Genomic DNA, 20,178 nt, shown 5'->3' with positions numbered 1-20,178 from the left:
CGGCCGCCATCTTAGGTGAGGGCACCGGGAAGCGTTCGTTGCCTGCGAGACCTGACGGCCGAGATGCTCGCTTCCGGTCGCCATCTTGGGTGAGGGCGCTAGAGGCCTCCGGGTCACGAGGGACGTTCCCGGCCTCAGAGCCTGAAGGGCGTGAACCTCGCTTCTGGCTGCGCGGCCGCCATCTTAAGTGAGTGCTTCAGGGGTTTTCTTTGGGCCTGAGGGGTGTTTCGTGGACGCGGTCGCCCCCTCCTGGCTGGCACCGCTTTAACGGCCATGGCTCAAGGCTATGGAATTCTGGGAGTTGTAGTTTTTTTGTCATATCTTTAAACAGGGCTATCATATCGCCTCTAAACCTTCTCTTCTCCAGGCTAAACATCCCCAGCTCCCTGAGTCGTTCCTCATAGGGCATGGCTTCCAGACCCTTCACCATTTTAGTCGCCCTCCTTTGGACACATGGCTCCAGTTTCTCCATGTCCTTTTTGAATTGTGGCGCCCAGAACTGGTCACAATATTCCAGGTGGGGCCTGACCAAAGCAGAATAGAGTGGCACTGTTACTTCTCTTGATCGAGACACTATACTCCTATTGATGCAGCCTAAAATCGCATTGGCCTTGTTAGCTGCTGCATCACCCTGTTGGCTCATCTTCAACTTGTGGTCCACTTAGACTCCCAGATCCCTTTCACACATAGTTTCATTCAGCCAGGTGTCATGCTGAGGAAGAAGCAAGCTTGTTTTCTGCTGCTCCAGAGAACAGGACCCGAAGCAATGGATGCAAGCTACAGCAGAAGAGATTCCACCTCAACATTAGGAGGAACTCCCTGACAGTAAAGGCTGTTCGACAGTGGAACAAAGTCCCTGGGAGTGTAGTGCAGTCTCCTTCCTTAGAGGTCTTTAAACAGCTAGTGATCCCCCTATAAATTGTTTGCTTCTTTATTTGTTTATTACAATACTTATATCCCAGCTTCTCTACAGAGGTAAAACCAGCTGACAAATTTATAACTGTATGGATAACAAATATGGTATTCAACACTATAAAAATATTAGGCTAGTGTTCAATTTGGTAGCTACAGATCCTTAACCTAGAGTTACAGATCTGTAACTGATCGAGGTTCAGGAAGAGTATGGAGTCCTACTGTTATCCTCCTTTAGAGCGTCTCCAGAGGAGGGCGCCCCAAATATGAAAAGTCTGGAAACCACCAGCAGCATAGGAAGCTGGGGATGTTTAGCCTGGAGAAGAGAGGGTTAAGGGGTGACATGATGGTCATGTTTAAATATTTGAAGGGATGTCATATTGAGGATGGAGCAAGCTTGTTTTCTGAAGATACGGAGACTATGACATGGAGCAGTGGCTTCAAAGTTACAGGAAAAGAGATGCCACCAAGGGGCATCACTAAAATTGGCATCACTCAGTGCAGTAACTCATAGAATCATAGAATGATAGAGTTGGAAGAGACCCCAAGGTCCATCCAGCCCAACCCCATTCTGCCATGCAGGAACTCTCAATCAAATCATCCCTGACAGATGGCCATCTGTTTAAAGATCTCCAAGGAAGGAGACTCCTCTACACTTTGAGGAAGGAGTGTGTTGCACTGTCAAACAGCCCTTACTGTCAGGGAGTTCCTCCTAATGTTGAAGTGGAATCTCTTTTCCTGTAGCATTGCTCCATGTCCTGTTCTCTGGAGCAGCAGAAAACAAGCTTGCTCCCTCCTCAACATGACATCCCTTCAAATATTTAAACAAGGCTATCATATCACCTCTTAACCTTTTCTTCTCCAGGCTAAACATCCCCAGCTCCCTAAGTCGTTCCTCATAGGGCATGGTTTCCAGACCCTTCACCATTTTAGTTGCCCTCCTTTGGACACATGGCTCCAGTTTCTCAACTTCCATGGTGTCACCCCCTCCCATTGACCTCCTCCTCCTCCTATCCCAAACTACACAGAACCTTACTCATGTGCTAATGTGACTCATTAATCGTAACTCCCATATATCACTGAATGCCATGGTAATAGTTCTGATAGAAAACACAGGTAAAATTATATTTTTAAATTATAATACCCTACGCACAGCCTAAATGTATTTCCATATGCATAGTTGCATGTGCTTAAAGTGAAAACCTGGTAAAATGTGATGATTTTAAAGAAAATTTAAAATAGGGTATGTATTTAAACCTGATGCCTCTCTTTTCTCCTCCCACTGAGCATAACCCCATTTGTTCCATCTCTTCAGCATTTTAAATAAATGCCATAGCTCACTTCTGCCCAATTTAAAAGGCAGATGTTTGAGGAGCAATGGTGTCACTCCCTCTTAGAGTGTCACTTAGTGCAGTCCGCACACCCCTAGTGATTTTGTTGGCTCTGCTTTGGATACACACCAATTTATTTAAGATTGGGATGAGAAGCTGTGGGTCATTTCCAGCCCCTTTGACTGGCCCATCTGGGTCATTTCTCCTTTCCTTCTGGGCAAAGCTGCTGTTTCCCTTTGCTCCATGCAGAGAGAGGCACAGAGAAAGGAGAAATGCATTTGAGGATGTCAGGAGATGGAGTTGGGGGTGGGGAAGATGCTCAGAGGAAGGACACACACCCTGGCATCATCTGGCACACAGGGAAGGACCCACAGGTGGCATCTCACCCAAGGGTGCAGTCTGGCCTTTTTCAACTCAGTTTACCGCAGCAACCGGAAGTTGCAGATGATCAGGACAGGAGAGAGAAACGAAGGGCCCATACAAACAGGCCAAAATAAAGCTGCTTCGGGTCTCTTTGGAGATATGATGTTTGAGACACGCATCGTAAGAGGCCAGAAGCTGTGCCAAAGTTGCACTCCAGTCCTTAGGACAAGAGTGTGGCATTGGCAAGGCCTCTGGCCTCTTAGGGCACATGCATCATTTAAATAGCATACCTCCAAAGAGACCCGAAGCAGCTTTATTTTGGCCCATCTGTACGGGCCCAAAAGCAGCTGGGAAAGGGTGGCAGAGGAGTAATCTGGATTGTTCCTGCCTTATTGGGACTGTTGGAAGGCATGGTTTTAGGAACTGCTCCAAGGAAGCCCCAGCAACCTTAAACCAGCCTTGCCATCTGGCCTTCCTAGAAATGCTCTGTGCTTCTCAGGTCTCCACAGTTGCTTAGAGCTGGGCTTTTACTGTGATGGGCCCATTATGTGAAATACTCGTCCCCATAATTCATGTTCTCAGGTATATAACTGAAGATGCCTTCCTTGCCAAATCGGGACAGTTGGAGGACACAGGTTGGTTGCTTTAGGCCATCTCACAAGTCCCTAGCAGATATTAGGCTTCCATTCAGGAATCTGCAGCTCAAGTCACAGCAGCTCATAAAATGGTGGAAATTTTGAAATACTCCTTTGCCTGAGAACAGACATCACCTTATTTCTTTGTCCAGTAATTTTTGGGTCATTAAGGTATGTATTTTATTATTCTGAATACAAGAGCATGAGAGAGGTACAAAGAATGTTATATACACTGTGTCCATAATACAATCAAATATTATATAATATCAAAGTTCTGTAAATAGTGTTTTACGTGAAGTATTATTATTTACACAGTTAAAGTGACAATCATTTCCTGGAAGCCAAACACCATTTGTGACAACTCTATACATCTGATCCTTACGACAGGAATAGATATCATCATTATCAGCATAGGTATAGTACTATTTTCCATTTTTTACTCTTCTTTTAGAAAAAGGTTGATTTTTACAAAAGACCCTTACTCTCTCCCTTATCGGATCCAGGCATTGGGCAATGGGAAGTCGGTTCGAACGCAATTCGAATTCACGTAAATTCGCTGAACTAGCGAATTCACGTGAATGCGTTCTGGCCCCACTTTCTTTTCATTCGAAATTAAGATAAATTCCTCCCGTGTGATAAACTCCCACGTTGCTCAGATAGACGGGTTATCAGACTTGGTCTACCAAAATTTCAAATCATCAGTCCATCCACAAACTGAGCAGCACAGTTGCCCCAATATTGTAATGGCACCCCAACTTTTTTCAATGGCTAGCTTGTAGAGGTTCACCCAAGGACCTCAAACAGTATAAGTACATGACATTATGTGTTTGTGTAGATGTCTTAAAGGTTTTAAATCTAGTTGCAAAATTTTATATATATATATATATATATATATATATATATTTTAAAGACCTCAAACCGAACAAGAGGGGCCCCTAGAGATGAACAGCATTCCCTGCCTTCAATGAGAGGAAGGGAGAAACCATCAAACTCCTCCATACTGGCCAAAATTCAGAATTGGCCTATCTTCCAGCTGTCCCAATTAGTAAAGGTATAAAATGATCTCTTCTTGAGTTGCAAACACAGCCTAATGTATTCATGTCTTGGACATTGCAAAAATAAATTAGTTACAAAGATTAATTACTGGTAACCAGTTACGTCCCAGTCCCAGTCTGGCCATGGCAGAATCCTTACAAGGAAACCAGTGGGCAGAGACAGATGTTCTGAACACAGAAATAAGGGAATGGTCAAAAGGATATCCCATGGAGCAAGGTGAATACCTTGTCCTTGGCAAAGACGGCTTCAAGAAATCAACCAGGGAACCTGGGACATGGATTTTCGAAGAGTTTTATAAAAGGGAAACTTGGGGCTGTGATCAAAAGAAATCTGAGTTCTTGGAATATAGACCCATCTGTGCATCCCTTCATTCTAGTTTCTTCTATGGCTATTTGGAGCAATTTCTTGCAACTTCACTAGCCATTTTACAAAGGGTTTAAATAAAACCTGGAGATGTGATTTGTTGAAGTTATCTACAATTTGAAGGGCACATTTTTGCCTTTCTGTTTCTTTTATATACTGCAAAGGGGTCATTTTTTCAGGTGTTGTGTTTGTGAGAGCGCACACACAAGTTTTCTTAGGTATAGAATACTCAGAGGTAGTTTTGCCAGTTGTTCCTCTGAACTGTAGCCTCTCTATCTATGTATGTGCCTTCAAGTTGCCTGTCAATTTATGGAGTGTTAGTTCACCGGTAAGCGGTATGGAAATGTACTTGCTATTGCTATTGCTTGCTATTAGAACACACATTGTGCATGATGCGATATCACACTATGCATGGCCAGCCCTCACAAGCAACCTCCAGTGACAGAACAGAATGTCTCCAGAGAAGATCAATTAAATATGATCAAAGATCTGGAAAACAAGTCTTATGAGGAATGATTTAGGGAGCTGGGTATGTTTAGCTTAAAGAAGAGAAGACTGAGAGGTGACGCAATAGCCATCTTTAAATACCAGATGTCATATAGAAGTGGGAGGAAGCTTGTTTCCTGCTGCGCTACAACCTAGAAAAATGAATCAATGATTCCAGTTACAAGAAAAGAGATTCCACCTTAACATTAGGAAGAACCTCTTGACTATAAGAGCTATTCAATAGTAGAATGAAATACCTCAGAGTGCAGTGGGTTCTCCTGCTTTGGAGGTTTTTAAATAGAGGTTTTAAATAGAGGCCATCTGTCAGGGGTGCTTTGAGTGTATTCCTGCATGGCAGGAGGCTGGACTCAATGGTCCTTGAGGTCCCTTTCAAATCTATGATTCTGTAACGTGAAGCAAGCGGTGACATCAAGGTGCCATCATATCACATTATGCACCATAACAGTGCAACAAGAACCAAGAGAAGAAAGTAATGCGCACGGTGGCATCCCAGTCACTGACTAAATCTCTTGTAAAATCAGGTTCTGTCTTTATTGTCTCTGCCAATGGGTCCTTCAGGATGAAGCCTTTTGCCCTACAATCTTTCAGCCTCCTTATTCCTAGAATATTATGGCAGGACACAGACATTACCATCTTCATCTTGTCACCCTCCTGGGATATTCCCACTTCTTCTATCCCACCTTTTTTTTTCTTTTCACAAAAAATGTGTCGCAAAAAGAAATATATCTTTCCAGCTCTCCAGAAGCCAGTGCCTCCCGACTGGCCCTGCCTAGAAATGTGAAGGCCCACAGAAAAATTAGGGGGGGGGGGGGGGGAGAAGCCTAATTCCCGAATCACACTAAAATAAAATATTCCATAATCAATTATGAAATATTTTATTTTAGCATGATTCAGGCTAAACATTGACAAAAAAATTTTTTTCACTATTTTTTCCTGAGGCCTTCACATCTCTAGTCCAGCCAAAAGACTGGCATCTTGAAGCAACCATGCCCTTAGAACTGAGGAATTACCTCCCCAAATGTTGCTCCCTCTTGGCTGCTGCCCATTTCTCCCCTCTACTGTTTTGACCTGTTTCTGCCTGAGGTTAACTTCATCCTCTTGGCTCTTTGCTAACATTTCTCTCTGCATTTTTGGGACTGACAGGCAGCAGAAATGGATGCCCTCTCGACATCGAGTCTTCTTTGCAGAGTTTGAGAAACTTTGGTTTTACACTACAATGCCAAGCATGCTGTCTGGGGGGTTCTGGGAGGTGTAATCTCACTGGGTCTCTAAAAGAGCTGGAATCATCGCAGATGCGTATTAACTCATTTTGGAGGGAAACTGACAGACTTTGGGGTTTTCTCTCCATGTGCGAAAAGTGAAGCCACAGTTGAGCAACTCACTTCTCAGCCTAAACCAAAACAGCTCCTATGCTGCTTTTCTTTCCATCCCATAAGTACAGTCCTGACGGGTTGGACCAAAGGTTCATCTAGCCCAGTATTCTGCTTTCAATGGCAGCCAAATGCCCCCAGGAATCTCATGCCCAAAGTTTATGCCAACCATTCTCAGCACAGGCAGCTTCCATTGCCCCAGCGGCCACTAGTGTTTTCACAGCACCATGGTGGGGATGTGATGGGCCAGAGAGGTGGGGTGCGGCACGGGCAGGGCAGGTGAGTGTGCCTGCAGGGAGCCATTGGGGGGCCGATGCCGCGCACTCTTCTGATGCGCCCGGAGGCCAGCCAGCTGGGAATAGGCACTTTGGCAGACCTGGCACTTGTAGGGCCGCTCGCCGGTGTGGAGGCGGACGTGGTTGCGGAGGGTTGAGGACTGGCTGAAGCGGCGGTTGCAGAAGCGGCAGACAAAGGGCTTGTCCAGGGTGTGGATCCGCATGTGGGAGCGCAGGTTGCTGCGGGAGTTGAAGCCCCGGTGGCAGATGACGCAGCGCATGCGGCCAGTGGAACTAGCGCCTGCCTCGGCCACATGGAAGTCCTCTGGGGGCAAAGGGCAAGAGAAAAGGGAACGGTACTGTCAGCAGTGATTTGGGAAAATATATCCACACACAGAAACACACATGCACGCACGCACGCACGCACACATTGAGCTACCATAATGTTGTCTTTCTTGAAATGTTTTTAAATTAAATTAACTATTTAATCCACTTTAGTGTATAGTTTTGAAACAGTTAATGGTTTAATTTGGTTTTAATGCTGACTTTAATTCTGACGTGTTTTTTAAAATGTGTAAGCCACCTTGAGTCTTACTCCTGGGGAAGATGCAAAGTACAAATAAATCAATCAACAAGGATACAGGGTCCAGGTTAAAGAGAGTAACAGTACCACTCTATTATGGTCAAGCCTGACCAGGAATACTGTGGCAGTTCTGAGAACCACAGTTCAGAGGTCAACCATGGTGCTATAAGGTTTGGAAACCAAGCCCAACTAGGAATATTTTAAGGAAGAGGTTATGTTTAGAAGAGAAGATTGAGTGGTGATATGATGAAGCAATCCTTAAATATCTGAAGAGATGTCATGTAGAACATGGATCCAAATTGTTCCCTGTTGCTCCAGAGACTAGAATGCATACCAGCGGATTCAAATGACAAGAGAAGAGATTCCAATTAAACGCCAGTGGTCAATGAACAAACTACCTTGGTAGACTCTCCTCTCCTTGGATATCCTTAAACAGAAGCTGATGGGTTTCTTTCAGGAGTACTTAAGTTGTGGATTCCTGCATGGTAGGGACTAGATGGCCCTTGTTGTCTTTTGCAATTCTCTTATTCAGTGATACTATGCTTTTGATAATTTTGCCTATAATTTATGTTGAAGAGGGAGCAAGCTTGTTTTCTGCTGCTCAAGAGACTAGAACAAGAACCAATGGATTCAAGCCTTTGACTTTACCAATGGATTCAAATTACAAAAAAGAGAGAAGATTCCATCTTAATATTAGGAAGAACGTTTTCACTGTAAGAACTGTTCAGCAGTGGAATAGACTGCCTCAAAGAGATGGTGGATTCCGCATCTGAGGTCTTTAAATAAAAGTTGGATGGGCATCTCTCAGGATTGCTTTAGTGTATATCCCTGCATAACAAGGGGATGGATTAGATGGCCCTTGTCTCAGAAGAAGTAAGAGGAGGAGTAGAAGGAAGGAAGGAAGGAAGGAAGGAAGGAAGGAAGGAAGGAAGGAGAAAAGGGGGACACTGGACAAAAAGAGAGATATAGCTGTAAAGGACACATGCCTGTCTGTCTCCAAGACCACATTGGGACAGTGGGAGGCTATAATGAGTTCCCTTCTCTATATCATAAGATGGTCACCCAGCCTCCTCTCAGTAGTGGGAAATGGTCCTAGGAAAGAGATTCTGTGAGTTCCCACCTTCCACAATGAATTTTCCCCTGACACCATCAAGGCCAAGCACCTCCTTACCATGCTTGTTCTTCTTTTGCTCCTCTTCAAGACCCAATACACCGGGGATGCCCAGGAAAGTGTTATGGGAGTTCCCATACCAAACCAGCAGCTCTTGATCTGGAGGGATCATCTGGAGGTGGAGAAGAAGGGAGAAAGGTGATACTCCCCTTCCATTTTCCATTACTCACTTCTCTACCCACTGGCAAGCACACGTAAACTGCAAATGGAATCCAAGTTGCAAATCTAATTCAGAAGGAGGGAGAGCAGAGGAGGAGGCAACACCCAAAGCATTATCCAAAGGTCTCTGACTCAAAGCTACTTCAGAGTAAAACCTAGAGCAGATTCACTGCTCTGCTGACACAGGAGCCACCAGGGCAGGTTAGGATCTCTTTAGATGTGTCAAAGGGTTAATCAAAAGACACCATAGAAAATGGTGGGACTCTTGCCATCAGTGGCTCTTTCTCCTCTCCACTGAGCCTTTCATTCTGCAGAGTGATATATATAGCAGTTATTTTTCATTTGGTGCATGGGGAGGAGGGAGTAAATAGCAAAATGTTTGCCGAAAGACATTCAAAACCTTCAGGGGGAAAAAACACAGACATTTTCTCCACTTCTCTCTGAAGCAGCTCTTGCTAAAATCTTAACTATTTTCCCATTAGGAGGTGATACCTGAGATAAGAGAGATACCAGATAATAACAGTACTTAGCGGTCCTCAGAGATGGAACCACAGCGAAGTGGGGCTGCGATTGCAGGGGAGGTTGGCTTTCTCAAAGGGACTGATTTCTGGCACAGACCACAATCCACAACTGTGAGCCAACCATGCGTTTTGCTCATTTGTCCCAGATTTTAGCTCTCTCTCTTACACACACACATACACCAAAGCTGAAAGCCTAAATTTGTCAAAATTGGTAACTTGATCCATTTCTGAAGGAACTGAGATGCCTTAGAATGAGACAGGTGTTAATTCATCAATCCCATCTTCTTTGGTATGGCCAAACCCTAGAAGAAGGAATTATTTTTTAGGACTAGAATACCCAGAAACTGTCACAGTCAGCTTGGCAGATATAGAGAGTAGGAGACAACAATTTAGTCAGCAAAGCTGGAAAAATACCTGGCTTTGGACTACAGCTTCCACAATCCCCCAGGCTTGGAGGATTGTGTGAATTGCAGTAAAATAAAAGGAACTTTGTAAGCTCTTTTGCTGCCCACTCCGACTGGTAATAGTCCCCTGGAATCTTTAACAGCCATTCTGCCCCAGCACAGCTGCTACGGATCCCATTAATGCCAGGAATTAAACCATTTTGCCACTCAGCCTTGATCCCATAATCTTTAAACAATGCTGTACATTGAGTCAGGTCAGTGGCATCCCTAGGGTTGGTGTCACCCAGTGCGGTAACTCATGGTGTCAACCCATTCCACACCCACATCATTGAACTCCTCTCATCCCACACCATGCAGAATCCTTAGTATGGGCATGTTTTTTTGTTTTGTACTAATATTACTCATAAATTGTAATTCCCACACACCACTGAATGTTATAGTTGTGACATAAAAAACTGGCGCAATTAAAACGATGCCTTTAAATTACAACATTGTACCAACGGAATAAATGTCACCTGGTGCATTCTGCACCCCTTCACCCCCCAAGTGATGCCACTGACTCAGGTGATGGTTCCATTTATCTGCTGTCCAAAGGCATGACTGCCTTTGGGATGAATGAAGGAAGAGCCTCTGCTGGACAGCCCTCCGCTTGCAGTCACTTGGTTGTTCTTAGCCAGCCATTCCCCTGTATAGGAAGTCAAAGCTGTCCCCCCAGGGTTACTAGAGCTTCTCCTTTTCCCAGACATGTCCTATATTTCAATTTCTGTCCTGGAGGAATTGTCCTCCATTTTGAGAATGATTAAGAAGCCCATTAAGTAACCCCATGTTTGCTGTTCCCTTTGGAGAAATGGCCTAACTTGGCAGCCTGTCCTTGCTGCAAATAGAGGGAGAGGATGGATTTCATTTGCAGCAACTGAAATAACTGGAGGATGAAGAGGGGATGTGGGAAGAGGAGAGAGAAACTGGAACATTCTCTTTATTCCTAGGAACAGCAGCAGACATGACTTGCGCCCAGAGCTCTGGATGCATTTGTTTCTCAGATGGGAAAGGGATAGAAAACATGTTAGGCAATGGGCAGCTTGAAGATACAATGCAAATGTTTAGAAAGGTTCCCCCCCCTTAATTTCAGCACAATGGACAAATGGGACAAATAATTTAAATTTAGATTAAGTGAAGGGTTTGTGGCTAGTAAAGTACAATTTTAAGCATTTGTCTTGCTCAGAGCTCTATAAGTATATTGCAAGGCGACAAGGCATTTTAACAAAGATATGTCCAGCAGAAAAATAAAGACATAATAAAATACAGTATATGTCACATAGCTGACACCTGGTCACTCTGTATCTCCCCGACAGACCAAATAGTCTCAGCACTTTGTATTCTCCTGTGGAAGCAGCTGCACATTTTTAATTAAATCGGATGTAGAACATCAGCATCCGGTTCAAGTCTGTTGAAGTACAACCGGCACCATAGTGCATAGGGCAGGGGCTGAGATTTGTGCAGAGAATCATACTGATAAAGTCATAGAGATGCCAAGGGCATCTACTCCAACCTCTGCCATCCAGGAAGACACAATTACAGCATCCCTGAAAGGTGCTCAAACAGCTCTTACAGTCTAGAAGTTCTTCCTGTTGTGTTTAAATCGTACAATATTAGTTGGAATGGGCCACAAGGCCTATCTAGCTCAACTTGCGCCATGCAAGGATGAACAAGTAAAACCCTCCTAAAAGATATCCATCCAACTTCTCTTTCAAGACCAGTGGAATAGATTACCTCGCAGGATGGTGGATTCTTCATCTGGGAGAATCTATTCCACTGTCAAACAGATCTTATAGTCAAGGTTTTTCCTAATGTTTCAGTGGAATTTATTTTCTTGTAATTTGAATCCATTGGATGGAGAGGTATTGGGTTGCAAAGGAAGTGCCTTTGTTGTGATGCAAATAGATGCTAAATTTCATGGGCATTTGAGAATCTCCCAGTTGCCTCATGGCCAGAAGGAGGAGGTGCCAGCCTGCAAGATATGCCCCTCCATACCATCTTAACTAAATGAAGGTATATGACTAATGTCTTCATTTTTTTCCTCCTGTTTGGTTTGTAACACCTTGCCCGATGAAGAAGCCAATGGAGCTTTGAAAACTTGCAACAAGTATATTATACATTTTGGCTGGCCAATAAATGTTTGGCGGATTTTTGATTGGATTTGCTATATGGCCAACATGGCTAGCCCTGAATGTTTTTTGAATCCATTGGCTTATCCTCTAGTGAGCCTATCTACTACAAGACATGCCTTCAGGTATTTACATAGCTATCATATTACCTCTCAGTCTTCTCCAAGATAAACAGCCCCAAATCCCTAAGTCAGTCCTCATAAGAGCCAATTTCCAGATCTTTTATCATCTTGATCACGTTCCAGCTTGTCATGTGCTTGAATGTGAGCTATGCATTTGGTTCTACGTTTCCTATCATGGTGTGTGTACACAACATTGCCATTCCATACAATGCATAGCATAATTAATGATCAATTCTGCACAGAAATTTGTATTGGACCAACCCTAATGGACCGTTTCAGACATCGTCATTTAAATGCTTAATAGACATGGCTGATTTACCATCACCCCCAGTTTTCTATTCCAAATCATTTTATCAGTGCAGCAAACTAGTGGCCCTTTCACACGACGCAATTATAGTGCAACAATTCTACTTTATTCCACCTATGGACTCCTAGGGTTTGTAGCTTGGGAAAGTAGGTATTCAAACCTGAGTAGAAAAGGCTGAAGAACAACTGCCTGTGGGCATGGAAAATATCTTAATTTCTTATACCATTGAGTGGGAAACGTTAGCAGGTTGTCTTGCCATTGTGTTAGTAACTAATGCTAATGTTACAAACCTTGGGGATGGCAAGGGAGGGGGGGAAGCATATAATACTTTGTAAAACTAGTGATGACAAATCTCAGCTTTCTGCCTCCACAGATGTTGAGAGAACAACGGACCGGTTTTTCATCTTGTAGTTTCATGACACCCAGATATTGCCCCCGTCCCCGTGATGGGAAACCACACCACTTTCCTACTAAAGCTGTACAGCATGGCTAGGAAACCAGGGGATTTTCTGGAAACCACACAGCTTCTCCTGCGAATAGTGCGGCTTTCCTTGCGCAATGCTTCAGACAGCCTAGATTTCTTTTCCTGCCACATCACAATTGGGTTGCACAACATTCAAACTGTCAAAAGTTTCAAGCCGGTGGAGGTTCAAAAGCTTGTGACATGTGTTTTATGCATTTTGACTGGTCCAATAAAAAAAAAAAGGTATCGCTGTTTTGTAGATTTTGATTGTTATTGTGCTTTGGTTTATGGCCAACATGGCTATCCCTGGATATTCCTGTACTTCTAAATGTTCAATGAGAGTTTTAAGTTACTACAATGCTAGTAAGTTTAGGAACTGAAGGGAAATTTCATTCTGTGGTAGAATTCTTATTCCCATACTTCCAATAATTACACTCCTGTATTCACTCATATTTCAAACGCCACAAATTGCTTAAGAGAGGATGGCACAATCTTGTTGAACTATAGTATAATTAACAAACTATAGCAAAACAACTCATTGTGCTACATTAGGTTTGTCACATACTCCTATTCTGCCCTCTTTGCCACAGGACATAACGCATTACAAATAACTTCATTACTTTAATTTGTTACTTTCACCCTAAGGTAGCGTGGTACCATTTGGTGTCCTAGCCAACATGACCCAGTGGCTTGTTGAGCTCAATGGCTGAGCTTAGAGGATTTGAACCCTGGTCTCCCAGAGCCCTAGTCCAACACTCAAACCCATTCCACCATTCTAGCACTGCCACTTCTTGGGAGTTTATCAGACAAGGGAAATGGGAAGTACAATCCAATGGCAATCCGAACGCAATCATGGGGTTTAATGTTATTGCATGATAGACTACCACACACAACTTAGGGCAATGGGAAGTCAGTCCAAACACAATCATGGGGTTTCACATTATTGTGTGATAGACTCACATACAATTTGGGGCAATGGCAAGCTATTTTCGGGCAATGGGAAGTCAGTTTGAACGCAATTCGAATTCACGTAAATTTGCTGAACTAGTGAATTCACAGGAATCCATTCTAGCCCCACTTTCTTTTCATTCATTCGTATGGTAAACTTCTTTTTCTTGTGGGCCTTTAAGTCATTCCTGACCTAGAGTGATCCTCGCCCTTCCAGGCTGCCCTACTTCCTGCACCTTCATGTGGGTTCATTGTCCTAGAAGTGAAAAGAAATTGCTTGCACCGGGGGATAGAAGACGTAGGCAAGCCTTGTGTGAACAGAGGAGGTCTTCTTTAATTTAACTTTTGTTTAAATCCTCTTTTGCCGCGGGATCTCGGCTAGTGTGATAAAGCTCATAAAAATGTACTTGCTATTGCTATTGCAATAAAGTGGGATTTACCTATGTGGCTGATTTAGTAGTGACCAATTGATTGAATGGGTCTACTTGAATTGGGACTAACTGATAGGATTCCAGCCATCGCCACTGATTTATTTTCCCTCTGTATCAGATCCCTCACCATCAGCACAAGATCTTGAAAGCATCTGCCTGAAGAGGCTTCAGCATCACAAGGAAGCCACCTGCTCTGTTCTCCCTTTCTGCATCTGCTCCCTTTTCTCCTTTCCCCTACTGCTCCGTACCTCAATGGCCTTGTAGAAGATGCTGTTGCCAATCTGAACCACCTCCAGGTTCTGCTCCTGTTCGTTCCTGGCACACTTGATGTACGTCATCCAGCTCCGGTGGTCCTCCTGGCTGGCATCGATGAAGTAGCGGACTGTCCCATCCTCATTGAAGACCTGAGATTAAAAGACAACAGGTCTTTGCAGCCACATGCATCCATCTCTCAGGGAGGGGTTTCCAGTTCAAGGGAAGGCCAAAGGATGCCTGTTAAGAAAGCAGTGCTGAAGGAAAGGTACCCTAACCAAGTGAAATTCTGGAAGCTAAAAGGTTAGTAAGGTCGTATGGATCTTATGGGGGGAGGAATCTGGCTGTGTCCCTATAGCCAGACATCAAATGGTGACAGCAGCCCTGAGACCCACTGAGGTCCTTTGGAGATCTCAGTCCTGGTGCCATCACTTCTAGTGTGGCTACAGGGACATAGCCGGACATGTCTCTGATCCTGGCTGCTCCTCCCAAGGCACAGGATGGCTGTCTGGGTGCAGGACTTCAGGATCTGTACAGTAAGACTTGGGGGAAGAGGCCATAGGCATCTTAGAGGAAGGAAAGAAATACCAACCTTGGCAGTGTCAAAAAAGGGACATGTGCAAGTATAAGGGAAACTGGTTAACAGAATGCCCAGCCAAAACATGTCTTGGTGCAGTTAAAATATTCAGGTAAAGAAGGAAAGAAAATGGAACTTGAAATGGCGACGGGTCTGGAAACCATGTCCTATGAGGAATGACTTTAGGTTGCTGGGGATGTTAACCTGGGGAAGAGAAGGTTAGGAGGTGATGTGATAGCCCTGTTTAAATATTTGAAGGGATGTCATAGTGAGGAGGGAGCAAGCTTGTTTTCTGCTGCTCCAGAGAACAGGATACAATGGAGCAATGGATGCAAGCTCCAGGAAAAGAGATTCTGCTTCAACATTAGGAGGAACTTCCTGGCAGTAAAGGCTGTTTGACAGTGGAACACACTTTGGAGTCTCCTTCCTTGGAGGTCTTTAATCAGAGGCTGGATGGCCATCTGCCAATGGGGATGCTGTGATGGAGAGTTCCTGCATGGCAGAAGAATGGGGCTGGACTGGATCAGGGCCCTTCTTGGGGTCTCTTCCACCTCTAGGAGTCTATGATTCTAAAATACTATACAGCACAAAATACTAGTAAGATGCAAACTATACTGTATTAGCGCCTTATGAGACCCTCCATCTGGAGGGGGTGGATTTTGCAGATTGCAAGCCTGCTTTAAGAGCATTGGAACATGGAGGAAGAGGCAGTGCACCTATGCACCATCCTAGCAGTGTGTGTGTGTTGTGTGTGCGATGTGCCTCTGGAGCATCAGGTGCTAGTCTTCCCCATCTGAGGTGCACTTCTGCCCTCACCTCCCACATGAGGTTGTTGTTTTTGCAGAGGTCGACATGTTCTGGGGAGATGATGCGTCCGGTGAAGGGTCCCATCTCAGTGCCAGCTTTGATCCAGGTCTTGGAGAAGATGCCCAGCCCTTCGCCGGGGATGGAGCTCTGGGCGATGATGACCTCCGAAGGCAGCACCAGGCTGGAGAGCTTCTGGACCTCTGCATGGGAAAGAGAGAGGGAAAAGGAGGGTGAATAGAGAAAGCATGGATGGAGGAGGAGGGATTGGGCCAAACTCCGACTCCCAGAATGCCATAGCCTTGAGCCAGGGGCGGCTCAAGCGGTCTCAAACCGGGTTATTTCTGCCCTGTGTGGAAGCGGCTTCAATTTCAACCCTGACTTTTGTTGCCCCTCGTTTTTTGGAAGCGTCCTCGGAGGGGCTTCCTTTGGCTCTTCCAGCTCCGGGCCACTTTGGGGGAAGAAGGGCTGGGAAAGGCCGAGGAGAAGGCCAGGTCCCCGGCGGAGAAAAGGCCCTTGGCCACAGCCGCCGCCTTTCAGGGCTCGGAAGGGAAGTGGCTCATTCCAAATTCATTAGGCTTCGTCCTCGTCGTCGTCGGGGGAAGGAGGCTCTCTCTCTCTTTCTTTCTCTCTTTCTTTCTCTCTTTCTCTGGCCTAAGCAGCGGAGCCCTTGGCCTCCGAAACTTGTTCTAAAAGGCGGAGGAATGTCGCCGGACAAAATGCGGGAGATTAGCTGCTTGACATCCGCTGAAAAGGCGCCGAAAGGAGGCCTTCATGGTCCATTAAGGAGAGGAACAGTAATCTTTCTTTTTAGGAGGACTGAAGGCGGGAAAGAAGGAAAGAAAGAAAGAAGGAGGGAGGGAGGGAGCCCAAGGCCAGGCCAGGAGGGAAAGGGAAGGGACCCCCCCCCCAAAAAAAAAAAAAGAGAAAGAGGAGGCCGAGAAGGACCCCTCCCCCTCCCCACTCCTTTGGCGGCTTTTAAAAGTGTTCTAAGACCCCTTGAAGGGGGCCCTTTCCACCCAGACCCCCCCTCTCCCCCCCATTGACACCCCTCTCCCTCGGTCTTCTCCAGGGCAGCCCCCTCCCTTTCAAGGCCCTGAGAGGCTTCCCAAGGAAGGGAGGAAAGGAAGGAAAGGAAGGAAGGAAGGAAGGAAGGAAGGAGGAAGGAAAGAAAGAAAGAAAGAAAGAAAGAAAGAGGGAGGGAGGGAGGAAAAGGAAGGAAGGAAAGGAGGAAACAAGGAAGGAAGGAAGGAAAGAAGGAGGAAGGAAAGAAAGAAAGAAGGAGGAAGGAAGGAAGGAAGGAAGGAAGGAAGAAGGAAGGAAGCAAGGAAAGAAGGAAGGAAGGAGGAAGCAAGGAAGGAAGCAAGGAAAGAAAGAAGGATGGAAAGAAGGAGGAAGGAAGGAAGGAAGGAAGGAAGGAAAGAAAGAAAGGAGGAAGGAGGGAAGGAAGGAAGGAGGAAGGAAGGAAGCAAGGAAAGAAGGAAGGAAGGAAGGGGCCCGTCAGCGTCCGAAAAGGGGAGTTGGGGGAAGGAAAGAGAGCAAACCTGAGGAAACGGGGTGGGTGGGTGGGCTGAGAGGAGAGGATGTTAGTCCCAGGGTTTGGGGGGCTGTTCTCCTCCCAGGGAGAAGAGGGGGGCTTCCCTTTGGGAGCTCTTCTGGGCTGCCATTGTGGAGGCCCTGCCACCCTCTCAGAGGGTTTGCTTCCGTGGCTGAGTGCGGTGGCATTAATGCTGTGGAGCCACGGGAGTTTCAAAACTGGCCTCAAAGTGGATTATTTCTGCCGTGTGGACGACGCAGCTCCCGAGTCGTGTCTTTCGTCTTTCCTTGTCTTTCTGGCAAAGTCCGGCATCCTCTGCTGGAGAAGTGCATCCGCACTGGAGGACTAATTCGAGTCCAAGCCGCTTTAGCTGCCAGGGCTCTGGTTGTGGAGTTCTGAGCTCCGCTGTGGTCCCTCAACAAATCCCAGAATTCCATAGCCTGGATCCCTGGCAGCTCTAGACTCGGATTAGTTCTGCAGTGCGGATGCAGCCTCGGACGGCGATCTAGAGAGAGAGCTTTCCCGGCGCCTGGAGGGCAGGCTTCTGCAATCCCTTTCCGATCTAGGGCGACCCACTGGATCCCGGCTGGGCAAGAGGAGAAAGGAAGGAAGGAAGGAAGGAAAGACTGAGGGGGAAATAAGAAAGACAAAAGAAAAGGAAGGTAAGGCTGAGAAGGAAAGAAAGACGGAGGGAAAAAAGGAAACAAGGAATGAGTCACACTCTCTCAGCCTCAGAGGAAAAGGTCAACAAGGCAAACGCCCCTGAAGATCCCAGGGTCGCCTTAAGGTCTTAAGGAGAGTTGATTCCCGACGTTTGGCGTCTGGCATCTTCCAAGAAGGCATTCTGAATGCTCCGCTCTGGGCCCCACAACAAACTCCAACTCCCAGAATTCCATACCAAAGAGACAGACAACAAGATGGCTCCAAAGCGGGTTATTTCTGCTGCTGAATGCCTTCTCTGAAGATGCCAGATGCCAAACGTCCGGGACAGACTCTTCCAAGAGGAAGAAACGCTTCTAGACCCATCAAAACCCAGAATGAGGCTGAGAGAGTGTGGCTTCCTGCAGGTCGGGGTCCCCCTCCGATCCACCCCCTTTGGCCCCGTTACCTCCGGAGAAGGACTGGGCCAGGACCTCGGCGGTGAAGGCGGTCTTGGGGTTGCCCAGGGGCAGCGGCGGCGGCGGCGGCAGCGGCGGGGCTGCCAGGCTCTGTCCGCCCGTCGAGGCCCCGGTTCCTGCCGCTCCTCCTCCGGCGCCGGGCGCCTTCTCCTCGAAGAGCTGCTCCCCGAGGACGTTCCTCCATCGGCCGTAGAGGAAGCTGTGGAGGATGTCGGAGGTGATGACTTCGGCCAAGGAGAGCCCCGCCGGCGCCTTCAGGGCCCCCTTCAGCACCAGCGCCTCCGCCGGCAGCACCGAGCCCATCCTGCGGCCGAGAGGGAGTCCGCCCGGAGACGCTCCCAGGCCCCTATTTATGGGCTCCTCCCGACAGCCACCCTCCTCCGCCGCCGCCTCCTCCTCCTCCTCCTCCTCCCCGACGGAGCTGCGCCAAGAGGGGCTGGCTGGCCCCCAGGAGCCCCGTCTTCAAAGAGAGACAGAGAGAAGGAGGAGGAGGAGGAGGAGGGAAGGGACCCCGACGCCCTCCTCTCCCCCCTCCCTCCCTCCCTCCCTCTCTCTCTCTCTCGTCGGGGCTTTTCCCATCCTTCCCGGCCGCCCCTTCTTCCTTCCCTCGCTCCCCTTCCCCGATCCCTCCCTCGGGGCTCCCCAGGTGGGACCAGCACCCAGCCTTCCCTTCCCAAGTCCCCTTCCCTCCCGTCGGGGCCCCGCCAAGCCAAGCCAAGCCAAGCCAAGCCAAGGCAGCATCTCGGGGGCCGGGGAGCGTCCTGCCTGTTTGGGGGGCTCCTTTCTGCAGTTTAATCCATCTGCCCCCCTCCCTCCGCTCTTCCTCTGCCCGAAGATCGCGGGAGAGGAAGGCACCGCGGGGCTCCCTCCGGGCAAAAGACTTTCTCGCCTGCCTTCCTTCCTTCCTTCCCTCTTTCTCTCCCTCCCTCGCAGTCTTTCCTTTCCTTTCCTCTTTCTTTCTTGTTTCTTTCCTTCGTTCCCTCTTCCTTTCGTTCCCCTGTCTTTCCTTTCCTCTTTCTTTCTTTTCCTCTTTCTGTCCCTCGCAGCCTTTCCTTTCTTTCTTTTTTCTTTCCCTCTTTCTTTCTTTCCTACACAACTTTCCTTCCCTTTCTTTCTTTCCTTCTTCCCCCCTTTCTTTCTTTCCCTTGAAGCCTTTCCTTTCTTTCTTTCCTTCGTTCCCTTGTTCTTTTTCCCTTGCAGCCGTTCCTTTCTCTCTCTCTCTCCTTTCCTTCTTTCCTTCTTTCTTCCTTTCCCTCGCATCCTTTCCTTTTCTTTCTTTCCTTCGTTCCCTCTTTCTTTCTTTCCCTCACAATCCTTCCTTCCTCTTCCTTCCTTCCTTTCCTTTCCTTTTTTCAATCTTTCTTTCTTTCCCTCGCAGACTTTGCTTTCCTTTTCTTTCTTATTTTCTTCTTTCCTTCCTTCTTCAATCTTTCTTTCTTTCCCTCTCAGCCTTTCCTTTCCTCTTTCTTTCTTTCTTTCTTTCTTTCTTTCTTTCTTTCCCTCCCTCTCACCCTTTCCTTTCCTACCTTTCTTTCTTCCTCTCATTCTTTTTTCCCCTCGCATCCTTCTCTTCCCTTCCTTCCTTTCTGCCCTGGCGTCTTCCCTTTCCCTTTCCCACTCTTCCAGAGTCTTCCTCTTCTCCCCCTCTTTCTTTCCCTTTTCCCTTTCTCTTTTCGCCCTGCTTTTTACCCAGAAAAAGGAAAGGCCCGGTGGGTTGAAGGTCAGAAGGGCCTGGGACCCATCTGGAGGCTCCGGGGAGAGCCCTGTCCGGCGGAGAGAGGGAGGGAAGGGGCTTCCATCGCCC

General features: G+C 46.8%; 1 protein-coding gene and 1 long non-coding RNA gene across 6 annotated transcripts; one reads left to right on the top strand and one right to left on the bottom strand.

The window, feature by feature from the left end:
- Positions 1–108: 108 nt before the first annotated feature.
- Positions 109–16,296, top strand: LOC149308167 (uncharacterized). Of its 3 annotated transcripts, XR_016282218.1 has the most exons (4): positions 109–187; positions 3,557–3,655; positions 14,205–14,641; positions 15,760–16,296. It is a non-coding gene; the product is annotated as an uncharacterized LOC149308167 (long non-coding RNA). The 3 variants fall into 3 exon arrangements; XR_016282216.1 differs by lacking the exon at positions 15,760–16,296 and having other exon boundaries at positions 14,205–15,330; XR_016282217.1 differs by lacking the exons at positions 14,205–14,641; positions 15,760–16,296 and adding an exon at positions 12,618–12,896.
- On the bottom strand, positions 6,755–18,677 carry PRDM12 (PR/SET domain 12). 3 transcript variants are annotated; one of them, XM_089537029.1, is made up of 6 exons: positions 18,508–18,677; positions 18,365–18,417; positions 15,732–15,922; positions 14,335–14,490; positions 8,567–8,678; positions 6,755–7,137 (listed from the first exon to the last, which is right to left on the bottom strand). In XM_089537029.1, exons 1-6 carry the CDS (start codon positions 18,675–18,677, stop codon positions 6,755–6,757), a joined length of 1,065 nt encoding a protein of 354 aa, XP_089393155.1. The 3 variants fall into 3 exon arrangements, with proteins under 3 accessions (XP_089393155.1, XP_089393153.1, XP_089393154.1); XM_089537027.1 differs by having other exon boundaries at positions 8,516–8,678; positions 18,365–18,677; XM_089537028.1 differs by having other exon boundaries at positions 18,365–18,677.
- Between the last annotated feature and the right edge of the window lie 1,501 nt (positions 18,678–20,178).

This window comes from Sceloporus occidentalis, unplaced genomic scaffold (assembly GCF_023333645.1).
Source record: "Sceloporus occidentalis isolate IW3139 unplaced genomic scaffold, rSceOcc1.0.p SCAF_8, whole genome shotgun sequence".
In the NCBI taxonomy this organism is placed as follows: domain Eukaryota; kingdom Metazoa; phylum Chordata; class Lepidosauria; order Squamata; family Phrynosomatidae; genus Sceloporus; species Sceloporus occidentalis.
This window is presented reverse-complemented; position numbering and strand designations above follow the sequence as displayed.